This window comes from Leptodactylus fuscus, chromosome 9 (assembly GCF_031893055.1).
Source record: "Leptodactylus fuscus isolate aLepFus1 chromosome 9, aLepFus1.hap2, whole genome shotgun sequence".
NCBI classification, from domain to species: domain Eukaryota; kingdom Metazoa; phylum Chordata; class Amphibia; order Anura; family Leptodactylidae; genus Leptodactylus; species Leptodactylus fuscus.
Window position 1 is genome coordinate 71,792,549 of NC_134273.1, and position 14,292 is coordinate 71,806,840.

The following is a 14,292-nucleotide window of genomic DNA, read 5'->3' on the forward strand; positions in this document are numbered from 1 at the left end:
TCAGTGGACCCCATGGATCACTGAGTCCTGTGCCTGGGCCCCAGTGGTCATATGGGGTGCAACAATGTTTACATTCCACACTACAACATAGTGCCACGTATTTGCTAGTTGTACGGAGCCATAATACAGTGATATGTTACTGGTCTAAAGATTAGAAGATGATTTTTTTTAAATTAATTTTTACATTTTTTTTTTATTAATTGTTCTTTTATTTAGCGTTTGTCCAAAATTTACATCTAAACCAGAGTTTGCAATGAGTACAAAATATATAATTCACATAAAGTCTTTATTGAACCTATCTACTTAAGGCTTCCCACAGCAAAAATAAATGAGATTTTCCTCCTTGTGATAGGACATAAATCCACCTTCATGTCTCCATGGCCATAAAAAGAAATGGTTGCGAAAATCAAAATGCCTTTTATGCTCAGGTCAGCCCCAAAATTAGTGTACTGAAGCCAAATTGGCAAGTAGTGAGGTTGGCAAGCGTATACATGTCATGTCTACATGGTGACATTTAAAGTGGCCATCTGCCATAACAGGCTATCAATTGGGATACATTGAAGAGCTGGCCAGAACTTGACCTTGTCGTCCAGCTTGCTTGCATCTTCATTACACTGTCATGATTGGCACGTAATGAAACAATAGCAGGTTGTCCTATTGTGCTGGGAACATTCTGCTGAACATGTAATGCCAACCAGTGGAGCCTGCCATACAGCTAAAACAGCAATTCTGTTAAAATGTGTCCATGACATTTTCCCCGGAGAAAAGATTATTTCTGAATATAAATTTTGATTCAAAGGCTTTTCCAGACCTCACTTTAGATTTGTTTGCACAGGTCTGTTTTTCTCATCACTTTTGATCAGTTCAGGCACAAAAGAATCGGAAACTGATATACAAGTATATGAAGAGATGTCCTAATGATTTTTCATGGACCTTCTCTTTTTGAAGATCATATTTTGCAAAATTTTTGCCAGAAAATCTCCAATTATTTCCAAAACTCAGTAAATGCCTCTTAATAATTATGTTCATCGCAACGTGCCAGAAACTGATAAGACAAGCATCAGTTTTCAGGCATACAGTAGGGAATCATACACGTCTAGGGTCTTTAAACCCTTGGCCCTTCCCAACAGATCCCTCTTAGGCCCCACGAGACGTCCCACAGCCAAAAAGTGCTGCGGGAAAAAACGTGGCAGCAACGCATTATGGTTGTTCCTGCAGAAAGTTTGCAACGTTTTCCTCCAGGAACTTTCTGTTACAATTATACCTATGGGGACCCCACCAGCGTTTCCATAGGTATAATTGACATGCTGCGATTTCCAAACCAACACCAGTTTTGGAAATAGCGGCATGTCCACACCCCAGTTTTTACCGCAAAGTGAGTATGGGATTTGCTAGAATCCCATCCACTTTACCCTTACTGTAAAATGTTGCGATTTTTCCTGCGGCGTCTCCACCATGGGCAAATCGCGGCGTTTCCGTCCCATGGGGTCCTGGCCTTAGGCAGATTCCTTTGCAGAATCCACCAAAAATCGTCGGAATCCGGTTGGTAACTGGGTGGAAACCTAGTGGACCACATTATAGTTTACAGGATCCATAGGTTTCTGTGTGTAACTGCTTTTTAAGTGGACAGGGTCTCCATCTTTCGGGTCCCCATGTGGATCCGATTGATGAGAGACTGATCACTAGTGTGAACATAGCTCAGCGTCAGACTCCATCCATTTAACACATCTCAGGATACGGAGTCGCCGCGGTCTCCTTGCTGCGCGGCGTCTCCCTGGGAGACGTGTTAGGAGTTCTATTGGGTGTGCTTAGGTCATTAAGGGTTAATCTTTTCCTTGCTCTCAGTCTCCATGCCATTAGCCATCAGGTGTGTTTCTCTGCTGCTATTTAAACCCCACCCAGGCATGGATCCTTGCCAGCCATTCACTTGTGTTTCCTGGTTCCCCTGCTCAGTCTGATTCCCTGTCTGTTTGTATTTTATCTGTTCCTTGGTTTTTATACCCGGCTTGTATTTTGACTATCCCTTGTCTTTTGATTTGGTACCTTTATTATATCTCCTGGCTTGACCTCTTGCTCGTCTGACCTCGCCTTCTCTTCTGTGTCTTGCTGGGACTTGTGGTCCTCCCTGGTTCCATGCTGTTTAGTCTTTTGTTTGGCATTGCATTTACACTGTGCTTCCTGTTTAGGTGTGACCCTGTGACTCCAGTCCCTAGCACTTTCAGGGCCTCCTCTCCCCTTATCCTAGCCACCGGGATAGAAGTGTAGGAGTCGTGGTAGGCGCACTTCAATTAGGAAGTGCATTGGTCTGCCTCATCTCAGATATTACAGCATAGTTATAGCTGCAGGGCCTGTGACCCCTTTTGTCATTAGTTGCACAGTGTTGCTTTCCCAGCTGTGTCACTTTGCACTGCCTGACCCTGACTCCAATCCTTACAACACACATCTGTTTAGAAAGTGCCATGATTGGTGGGAAAGGCAAAAAGACACCCTTGTCCTCGTCCACAGGATAGGAGTCTTGCAAATGCTCTGACACTTCGATCACAAGGAGGTTTCAGGAGGACTTTGAATCCCCCCTTCTCCCGATCTTTGTGGGATATGTCTTTAATGGGACAACCCCTTTAATGAATATGACCCATTACAACTAAGCTATGGTGCAGCACAATTGGGCAAATTTATAAAAAAAAAAAAATTTGCAAAAAAGATAGACGGATCCGCAGCACTTGGGTGTATTAAAAAAAAAAACTTTTAATCCATCAAACGTTTAAAAAATGCCATAGAGAGCAAACAAATCAAACTCAAAAAAACATAGTGAACAGAAGAAAAAAGAAAAAACGTGACTTAAAAACGCAAAAGCGGACTAATGGTGTCCCTTACTCATAACTAACCTCGAGGTTTACTACACCCAAGTGCTGCAGATCCTTCTATCTTTTTGCAAAGTCGTTGGTATTCAGCTTCGTGGAGTCCTGAAGCACGGGTCGTGCACCTTGGCATGGAAGTCAGATACAAATGGTGAGCTATCTCATATACATATTTTTCTCTTTACAAAAAATTTGCCTGAATTTGCACTAAAAATCTGCTGTACAGGCCACATTTAGCACAAATGAAGTCTTCCTAAGCAAGAAATTGGCACAGAAGATCTTTTTAGGTGAAGTTAAACTAGATTATTACACAAACAGCAGTTTAATGGCTCAATGAATCTTAAGTGTCAGTATGATATAAGTCTTGGGCCACTTTATCACTTCTCGGCTAAACTTTGTCCAAGAACTGTAGTGTCATAGTTAAAGGCCAACCATTTGGACTCCGGACAATAGCGAGTAGAGCCAACAAAAGACCAAATGGCCCAGCTGTTTCCTAGACGCGCCACCATTACATTCTTCACAAGTAAATCCCTTCGCTAATAGCCAGACGAATGTAAGAATGTGAACGGCCAAGTCACAGCAGAACATTGTAACGTCAAATCCACATTAAAATTTAAAAATCTAATAAAACTAACCCTAATGAACTTCAAACAATTAAAAATGTCTTCTAAACACAGAACATTATCCAAAAGAAATATGTTGTTTGCTCTTTGGCTTCTGCTGGTAGTTTGTCCTTAGTCGTGTACTCATCTACCTAACGAGAAGTCACATTTTTCAGTATTTTATGGTCTGATAATGATTCACTTGCGGTAGTAATTAGCAGAACTTAATTACCTTAAAATCTCTCCGCTCACGTTATGCTTATTTACCAGAATTCGAGTAAATTTTGCCGTCTTTTTTTCTCCTCCAATTATTAGCGCACTTAATTAATTTGTTTAATAATGTGATAATAGTGCAAACAACCTAATTATAAGTTAACAACCCCATCACTTTAAGCGTCTTCTTGGCACCGTTCTTAGTGTTATTAAAGAGGAATATATGATTTTACAATTAATTTATTTGAAATTAAAATAACTAGCCATTCTTCTAAAGAAGCGGGGCATACAGATGAGAGAATACTTTTAGATGGTCACAGTGAATTTACCTAGATTACATTCATGTTACATAAATGATGTTTTGCACGTAAAGGGGTTTTCCAGACAGAATTTTTTTTTATAAAGGTTTGTTGGTGCTAGTAATGGGTTAATAAATATACCCATATACCTTTATCAGTGTTTGGAGTGATTTTTGGGTGTCTATGGTTACTGCTGCATCCTCTGCCTTTGTTTACATGGTGTAACTTCCTGCTGTGCAGCTTCCTGTATCGGTTCTACACTAGTTCCCTCTTACTAAGCCACCCCTCCTCTCACCCCTACACTCCACCTCCCTGTCTCTCTAAACCTAGCGATCCAACCCATTACTAACCCCTCCCACTCTCCCTGTCTCTCTAACCTTAGCAATTCCACCTATTAGCCCCTCCCACCCACCTTGTCTCCCTATGCCTAGTGTTCCCCCCATCACTAACCCCTCCCACTCTCCCTAAGCCTAACAATCCCAACTATTACTAGCCCTCCCACCCTCCCTGTCTCCCTATGCCTAGCGATCCCACCCATTACTAGCCCCTCCCACCCTCCCCTTCTGCCTGTTATTAGTCCCCCCCCCCCGTCTCCCTAGCTAACCTATTCCATCCACTACTAGAAGACAGGAAGAGGGGAGGAGCTGTCCTGGACACAGGAAAGCTTTGTAAGTATTGATGGGGAGGGGGGAGGAGTAATGTTGACGTTTAGTTTTCTAAGCCGTGAAACAGAACATCACCGGATTATCAGAAAGTGTCCCTGGATTGGTCAGATGACCACTCCATGGATATGGGTAATTATAGATTATTTTTAATTGAAGTAGACTAGAAGTTAGGCAAGGGGAGGGGGTTTAGTTTAGGGGTTATTTTTTTAGTTGATCTTGGACAGTTGCTCTAAACTTCTGGCCACTAGGTGTCTCTCTGTTCTATGTGGCTTCTTTAGCAGAAGATATCCTGATATGAATTTCAGGTGGTTACGCGGCTTTACGGGGCTCTTCTGCATATCCCCTTCCTTTTCAGAACTCACAGTATTGCTACTAATATTTACTTTTCCCTGATCCTCATTTAAAGTCAGCTACAGTATTCAAGCTCTGTCTGATCTCACAACTATCCTGTGTGTCCTAGACATACATACAGCCTTGCTGCCCATGTGCCAGTTCATCTTTGCACATTTTATTGGCATTACTACTTCGCTGTACATAGTATCATATGTGTAGGGACTGTGAGACAATGCAGCGATGTTGTGTGTAATGTAGTTTTGTGGCATTGGCATCATATAACATTGGGGATAGGAATTCCCAGCATCCACAGTGATGGCAGACATTATACACATGGCCTAGAAATAGAGTGGTCATGGACAAGTAAAGTGCAAAATATCATTTGTATAGTTAATACTTCTAAGGGAAAGTGCGCACACAGATGTTACAAGATTGTTTGGTGCACTATGGGCTGAACCAGGTGCAGCAAACACTCAGCAGCATGGAGAAGCAGAAACTGCATAGTGTGAATCAGAGATAAGCTGCTTTTACCAGGAGAGACACTACTATAAGCTGCTTAAAACATGATATCATGGGAAGAATATGGAAATCTGTCTTCCATGATGTAAATAGGAAGACAGTGCCTCAGTCATGCAGCCCACTAGGGGGCGCTCCCTTTAACATCATGCCCAAACTTCCCAGAGGCCTTTGTTGCAATGATGTGGGATTTTACCAAGTCAGTCTCTCAGCCTCTCACCTCTGCCAAGTCAGTTTTCTCTACGCCAGGCTGAAGAGATCCAAATAGATCGAAACGGCTGTCCTCGGCTGAGAGACTGACTTGGTAAAATCCCACGTCATTGCAGCAAAGGCCTCTGGGAAGGTCGGGCATGATGTTAAAGGGAGCGCCCCCTAGTGGGCTGCATGACTGAGGCACTGTCTTCCTATTTACATCATAGAAGACAGATTTGCATATTCTTCCCATGATCCCTCACAGTGGAGCGCATATGGCTTAATAAGACTCCACACACCTACATGGTGGTCTCTTTAACCCTAATATATGATAATAATAATATATGGACATGTCCAGTCAAGAGCGCCGATAAGGAAGGACACAGATATATATAATCCTGGTCATTTATACTTGAAATAAAACCTGAGTCTGATCTGCCTGTGAAATACACAATTGGCTTAAACTGTCAAGTATTTCTGGGTAAGAATTGTCATCATTACTTTCTTCTTTTATGGCTCAGTTGAGGGATTATTTTTCTGCTAAGAAACTAGATTGTAATATGAAGACATTCTCATTTGCATATAACAGCTGCAAAAGCTAAAATAAGAGGTTAAAGAGTACAGATTAGAACATTCCTCACAATTTTTGGTACGTTATGTTATATTTATGGGTTCATATTTATTTTAGAAATCATGGTTTGTAGGTTCACACCTAGATAGGTTGGGGATCTGAGTGAGTATACTCAGATCTCTGATCCCAATACTCTGACCCTTGAGTATAATAATAGTGTTTGTGGGTCCCGCGGGGTCACTTACCGATCCCGGCCCTGCCAGAGTCGGTAAGTAAATAGGGCCCAATACCCATTAACGGCCTATTAAAAAAAAAAAAACTGCTGTCGCCGGGCCCCCTAACGTCCCGGGTTCTGTGGCAGCCGCTACCACTGCTACCCCAATAGTTATGCCCCTGGCAGTAAAACTAAACACGGATAAGCCTTATTGAATGGTGCTAATCCATGTTCAAATCTGCAGAATATCAGACTGTAGACATGTGGAAGAATTCTCAGATTTCTGCAACAGATTCAAATCCACATTAAATTTTTCAGACATTGGAGAAAATTCTCTAACTCATCTGCACCAGTTTTCTGTAGATGGGTGTAAATGTGGTCACTGTACCTTTTTGTATATCAATGATGACCACATAGTTGGTTCTGCTCCCCGCTCACTACTTACAAAAGTGGGCACAAGGTTGGGGACAATTTTACAAATTTGTAAATTTGTAAATTTTCAAACTCCGATCAGAAAACTAAGTTTTATCGGAAATCTACTCAAGTCCCTGAGGCTGGAGCCTCTGAATAATGGATGCACATCTCATTCCAGTGGGGGAATTAAGACTGGCATACAAAATGCCAGTCTTAATAAAGTGTGAACATAGCTTAGGAAGCAAGGCACATGGAAAGAACACAGAATTGCAAAGTCAGGCTACATACACAACAGAACTTGTTCATAAGTGTGAAGATATTGTACATTCTGTAGGGTTAAACACAAGACGATAGGATATTGTTAATACCTTTATAAACCCATAGACCTTGTAAATCCCAAATTCCCTTTTGCTAATATCTGTAAATGCAGAATAAATAAATGTTTCCATTTTTAGGAGACTTCTAGCCTCATCGGTAGTAGTGATGAGAGATGAGGGATTTGGTCATGTTTTATTTATACTGGTTTATACTTGGATTTCCCTTGAGATGTCCTTCTAACATTATGACAGCAAACTGTAACATAGAGCGCGCCCCAGAGCATAGATAACCCTAAGGCTATGATCACAAGATATGGCTGCACCTATAAATAAGACGAAGCAAGTGCCCTAGTGTCTGGGAACAACATGACGTGTGTCCTTGGGGACCTGCTGTGGGTTCTGAATTGCTGGCGAGCTGGTTTGGATCTACAAGTATCATCCCTATTGATCCTGATTTTTATGCATACCCTATAAGGAATCTTTCCTTAATATGATTTTCTTTCCTTCTTTTACAGGGATTTATACTTTTGGACTATTTGCTACAGATATATTTGTAAATGCTGGACAAGTTGTGACAGGGAACTTGGCGCCACATTTTCTTACAGTTTGTAAACCCAACTACACAGCACTTGGTTGCCACCAGCTTACACAGTTCATCACAGATGCCAATGCTTGCACTGGAAATCCAGACCTTGTACTCAAAGCAAGGAGGACGTTTCCATCCAAAGAAGCAGCGCTCAGTATATATGGAGCAATGTATCTGGCTGTGAGTAAATCCTGGCTATTATCTCTTATTTACTGTCTTATGATACATGAAACATGTTGACTTATGTTATAAATGTCCTAAACAATGATGACCCACACACACACACACATATATATATATATATATATATATATATATATATGTATGTATATATATATGTATATATATATGTGAATATATATGTGAAGGGTTTTCCTGCTACATTCTGTGTATATAGCATGTTGAGAGCTTGCCACCCCCGATAGGTATTCTTAGCAATCTATATGCAGAAAATGGAGCAGGAAGCAGACAGCGCTGTTCTTTGTAGTGGCCGGACTGAGTTTCTGCAACCTAGCTCTCATTCCAATAAATAAATGAACTTGGTCTTGCCTCTACACATCGCAGAGCTCATGCTCTATTCTCTGAGAGTCAGGGGTGGTGAGTGTCAATCCTATCTTTAGGATTGCTCATGAATATTTTTAGCAAAATAAACCCAATCACATCTGCGTTTGGGGACTCCACACACACACACACACACACACACACACACACACACACACACACACACACACACACACACACACACACACCTATAGGCATTAGTTTTGGGCGAGTAGTATTTGTCGAATACCTCGCCGGCACTGGAATGCGTGTAATCGGCTGAATACCAAGGGGTTAAACACATCGAATCTCCTAAGCGTTTAACCCCTTGGTGTTCGGCCGATTACACGCATTCCTATGCCGGCGAGGTATTCGACAAATACTACTCACTCAACACTAAGGCCAGGTTCACACTGAGTATTTTAGTTCGTAATGTGGAACGTAGACGCCGCGGGAGCTTTTGCGGGCTGTATACGCTCCCATTGTTTTCAATGGGAGCCAGTACCATATACGCGGCGCTATTTTGTGGCCGTGATTTTGCGGCGGCTGCAAAATAGCTCCGCGTATACGGTACCGGCTCCCATTGAAAACAATGGGAGCGTATACAGCCCGCAAAAGCTCCCGCGGCGTCTACATTCCACATTATGAACCAAAATACTCCGTGTGAACCCGGCCTAATAGGTATTAAAAAAGTTACCCCATACACTATAATGAGGTTTGCGTGGTTTCCGAACAAAACCTGTGGAGAGAAAAATGCTGCTTGCAGAACTTTTCTCTCCACATGTCTCATGCACAAACCACATGGACCCAATTATAGTCCATGGGGTCTGCAGGTTTCCCAGGTAACCGCTTTTTAATGCGTATAGGTTTCCATTCAGGGAGTCTCCAAGAGAACTCCCTGAACCCAGATATGAATGGGGCTGTGTATTATCAAATGGGTCATTGAGCGTAAATTATATATTCTTTATAATTCAATACAAGATACATTTCTGGTCAGTGAGGTTCTTACTACCGGCACCCCACCGATCTTCAGAAAGTGCATTGTTTTGTTTTTTTTCTATTCTCCATTGAGAATGTAACCCAGAATGTAGATGCGTTTTGGCTTAACTCATTTCAATGGGAATTCCAGAAATATCTGAAGTATGGCACTCAACTTGGTTCTCTCATTGGAATAAGAAGACTGGGGCAGGGAAAAGGGAAAAATAACCTCTATTCTCAGGAATGGTGGAGTCTCAGTGGCCCCCTCAATCAACAATGTATCCTCTATTCTATGGAAGCCGATCATATTATGTATTTATACAGGCTATATTTGTTATATTCAGTGATCTGTTTACTGGCTCCCATTGGAGGATGTCCATTCTTTGTAACCGTGTCCATAATGTATCAATTAGTGCACATCCCATTCAGCTACCATAAAACTCAGCCATGATACTCTACTAAATCTTAAGTCATTATTTTGTCTTTGTCTCCTTCATCAGGTCAGTGGAGACGTTTAGCTCTGTACTTGCTATAATAATAACATATGATAATATTAAACAGGCTCAGATCTTATTATTACATCTACTGACTGTTATTATGTTTAATGAAAAACCATTCTGAAATGAGCCATTACCAGCTCTCGATGTCTGTGTGTAACAATAACAGGAGGAAATCGCTGTAATAGGAGGAAGTAGTTAGTGCACCGCTGTTACTGCTACTAATAGATAGAAAGTTACAGCAGCCATAGCCAAGTAGAGGCGAGAATGTCAGACTATCATACGGGAGTCAGACGCTCGCGATCTATTTTTCAGATGAGTGTTACTGAAGTCATATACTACGTCTACACAACGGAAAACTTACCGACTTTCAATATGTTTGTATGTAATAGAAACCTGGTTAAGAATCTTTCCATTGATACATTGGTATTCTTTCCGCTTACATTGCTGCTACAGTTACGACACCCCCCCCCCCCCCTATTTCTTCTATATATAAAACTAATTTCTGCAGAAAAATAGACTCGAGGCCCATTGTCTGTCACAGAACGCAAACAATGACTCCTCTCCCAAGTACATAACCACACTGGGGGAACTTACTAAAACTACATGCAAACAAAAATTGTAAATTTTTAATGGCGTTCACTCTAGAGCAAATTCATTTTCACGGATGTTAAAAATGGGCTCATTGACTTGTATTGGGTTCGTCAAAGCTTGAAAAGAGCTCAAGTAGGACACGTCCATGGTCCATTAAAACATAACCCCACAGACTTTCATTGTTCTGAGGACAGCCATGGGATAGCCATTTGTCACTGCTGTGTACATGATGCCAAGCCCATCTACACCAGTTTCTTGGAATGGATGAGTGTAAATTTGGCAATTCTTTGGCTCTCCACCCTATCTCGAGCCACATTGTTCCTTCTGCACACAATTCCCGACATTTTACAGAAGTGGGTTGGGTAAACTGATAGCAAGGTAAACCCGGGCAAGGACACCTCACCCCAACAAATTTTAGTAGCTCATACTAGAAAGCTAGTACGAATTATACCAGAAAAATATGCCAGTTCCTGAGTATAGGTTTCAATCCTGTAAATAGTTCAAAATTAAGACTGATGTACAGAATTCCAGTTCTAATAAACTTTATCCACAGTCTGGGGAAAAAAGAAGCCACCTTCACCCTTTTTGACCTACTGATAACACGGTTCTGGTTCCTGTTACCGTTCCCTCATTGCTCTAGTCCCACTCTCCTGTTCTACTTAGTAACAAGTGACTTGCTGAATTCTTTATCAAATACTTTCCAAATTTGCCAGTTGCTTTTTGGTAGAGTGCTCAAAAACAAAAAAGAGACACCGAGCATCATTTGTAGAGTTATGGTACCTGATGAAGGGCGATTTTTAGGCCCAAAACATGTTGTGTCCATACCTACCGACCGCCAAAAAAGTTTAATACCAAACAATTTGGTGGGAGAGCAGTTCCTTGTATACTACATTGATGACCTCGTCTGTGTACTGGTCCTTTTATCTGATAGAGTGGCATGTAAAATTAATTAAGAAATTTGTCGGGGGAAACCATGCTCTCATAATGTTTTTGTGATTTGGGCACAGCCTTTTTCCAGGATCTGAACAGCAAATAAAGTGCACTGTTTTGGAGTTTAGGAGACCACCCATCTTTTTGGAAGCATTCCAGATGTTCCAGGGAAGTTGGAGAGTATCCTTTATCTTCACGCACTCCATCCCTGCCCTGGTTGCTTCTGCTTTATTATCAAAAATTGAGTATGGTCCCAGCACTGGACACCCGATGGGTGCTGTTCCTCTGACGCAGACTGTAAGTGGAATTCCAAATTGAAATTCCCATCTGTGCCAGGAGATTGGCAGCCCATGTGCACCAATCAGTGGGACGATGATAGAGGTCGATCAACGGTATTGGGGGTAAGCTCCTTCTTTTCAACTAAACAGACCCTTCCTGATCTCGGTCATTGATGATGATGAGATATAATTATCTTCATCCAGAGGTGGAGATCAGAAAGAGCTTCTGGCATTGCCATGGTCATCGACCATTATGTATACTTCGGGGCTCAGACTGTGGCTGGCCATGGGTGCAGCATTTTACATGGGGATACACCCCTATAATTCTATTATTTCTTACTAGTAATCCTCATTTCCTGACCCTCCTGGAGTCCACGTACCAGATCACTGATTTCCTGGCATTACAGTTCATCCTCAGGTCAGATACTTTCTAACTCTGCTGCAATTTTGCCTCAAGTGCTCAATAAACAGTTGTGAGAGAGATGAAAGCAGAAGATTTCCACATTGCAAATGTTCTATCTTATCCAGCTATTTTATGCATTCAATAATATCAGAACTCAAGCAAAGCATGCCGGCTACCAGCAGTGATGAAAGTATTGCATTGCACCTGAAATTTTAATCAACCTTTGCAGATATCTACATCTCGCGCTTTCTATGGAGTATTCCGCTGTCACCTTCCTAATATCAAAAGCATATGAGACATTTTAGACTTACTGTATCAACTTCTTATTTAATTCTGTCCTCAACTAACTTATTGAACTTTTTTCTACTTCTCATACTTCAGTTATCGTGTCACTCTTACTGACAGACGAGGCATTTTCTTATATTGAGTCCGTTAAGATTGGCAACAAAATACTTTTATCTAAAAGTATGGATATGATCTTTACAATTTTTGTTAGTCCTTCAGGTGTCTATACTTGAGTTCTAAGGTTGACATCCTTCAATATGAAGATATATGGAAACTGTGCTAGATGGGGGGATTAGGGTTTGTTATATGAGGGCTTAAGCAGGCATTGTACTATATGGTGTCATTAAATGGGGGGTACATTGGCAATGTCTTTATGGGAACATACTGCACCATTATATGGGGACATTATATGCTGGGCATTGTACGGTATTGGGTAATAAAGGTCTAATATATGAGGTAATAAGTAGAGATGAGCGAGTAGTGTTCAATCGAGTAGGTGTTCAATCGAATACTACGGTATTTGAAATACTCGTACTCGATCGAACACTACTAGCTGTTCGAAGTTTACGGTTCGATGCAGAACCAGCGTTGATTGGCAGAATGCTATACATTCTGCCAACCAACGCTGGTTCTTCTCTTACCTTTAGAAGTCTTCTCCGTGCAGTGTCCCCGCGGCGTCTTCCGGCTGGAATTCACTCTGCCTAGGCATCCGGCCTAGGCAGAGCCGACTGCGCATGCGCGGGCATGCCCTCGCATGTGCAGTCGGCTCTGCCTAGGCCCCGATGCCTAGGCAGAGTGAATTCCAGCCGGAAGACGCCGCGGGGACACTGCGCTGGGAGAAGACTTTAAAGATAATCCAGACCGACCGTCACTCGTGGACTTGGTAAGTATAATTTTATCGAATGTTGCCTACCCATGAAACGAGCATTTCCCCCCATAGACTATAATGGGGTTCGAAATCCGTTCGAACAGTGTGCGGCTGTTCGAATCGGATTTCGAACCTCGGACATTTTAGTGTTCGCTCATCTCTAGTAATAAGGGAATATTGCATGGAGCTATAAGGGACCATAATATGGAGACATACACATAGGGGACACTATATGTGGGGCATTAGGTGGCATTGTACTGTATGGGGGCATAAAGGGATAATAAGGGAATATATGGAGCTATAAGGAACCATTATATGAGGGCATTGCACTGTATGGGGGCATGAGGGGGACATTGTACTGTAGGGAGCATAAGGGGCCATTATATGGGGGCTTAAGGGACCATTATTTGTTGGGGATATTTTACTGTATGGGGGCATATGGGACCACTGTATTCTATGGGATCATAAGAAGAACATTATACTGTGGGGTATAAAGGGGACGTTATACTGTATGGGGATGTAAGGAGGCCAGTATACTTTATAGGGGCAAGTCAATTATAGCTGCAGAATTCACCTACAGCTTTCGATCTTTGCAATGTAAAGGTTGGACTTTACCGCTTTCCAGTAAATTGTTGCAGCAAACACTACACAATTTCGCCTCGTACCCACACAAATCTGGAGTGCGCCCTGGTCTTAGGTATTGCACAACAGCCAGCCCCCTTCAGTATGCCAATAGAGTCACAAGCCAAGGACATACAAGGAAAAGCTTCCTTACTGTTGAAATTAAGTCAGGAGAAATGGAAATGGAACAGGATCAAAGGTAAAGTGGAAGAGACTAGGGTTGCTATGGAAATAAAGGTATATCATAATCCATAAAGTGTAATCGCTTAGCATTTTCCATTAAAACACGTTTCTATCAGACTGGACAACTCCATTAATGATCACATGTTGACTGCGAAACAAGAAGAACGATTCCTTTTATCGGCAGCATGTTTAACCACAGGATTTTTTATAAAGAGCAAAGAACAGATGTAAACAACACCTGCCTCTCTCATGGCTTATTGGAACAAGCTTCAGTGAATTAAATGCGGAATAAACCAGGATCAAGATGAAAGTGACCTTGTTAGATATCGCAGAGC

General features: G+C 41.8%; 1 protein-coding gene across 1 annotated transcript in view; it reads left to right on the plus strand.

The window, feature by feature from the left end:
- The window catches only part of PLPPR5 (phospholipid phosphatase related 5), a 136,550-nt gene that overhangs the window by 51,548 nt on the left and 70,710 nt on the right, over positions 1-14,292 (plus strand). The window contains exon 3 of the mRNA XM_075286579.1: positions 7,710-7,960. Coding sequence (XP_075142680.1) covers positions 7,710-7,960 — 251 coding nt within the window. The remainder of the gene's footprint in view (positions 1-7,709; positions 7,961-14,292) is intronic.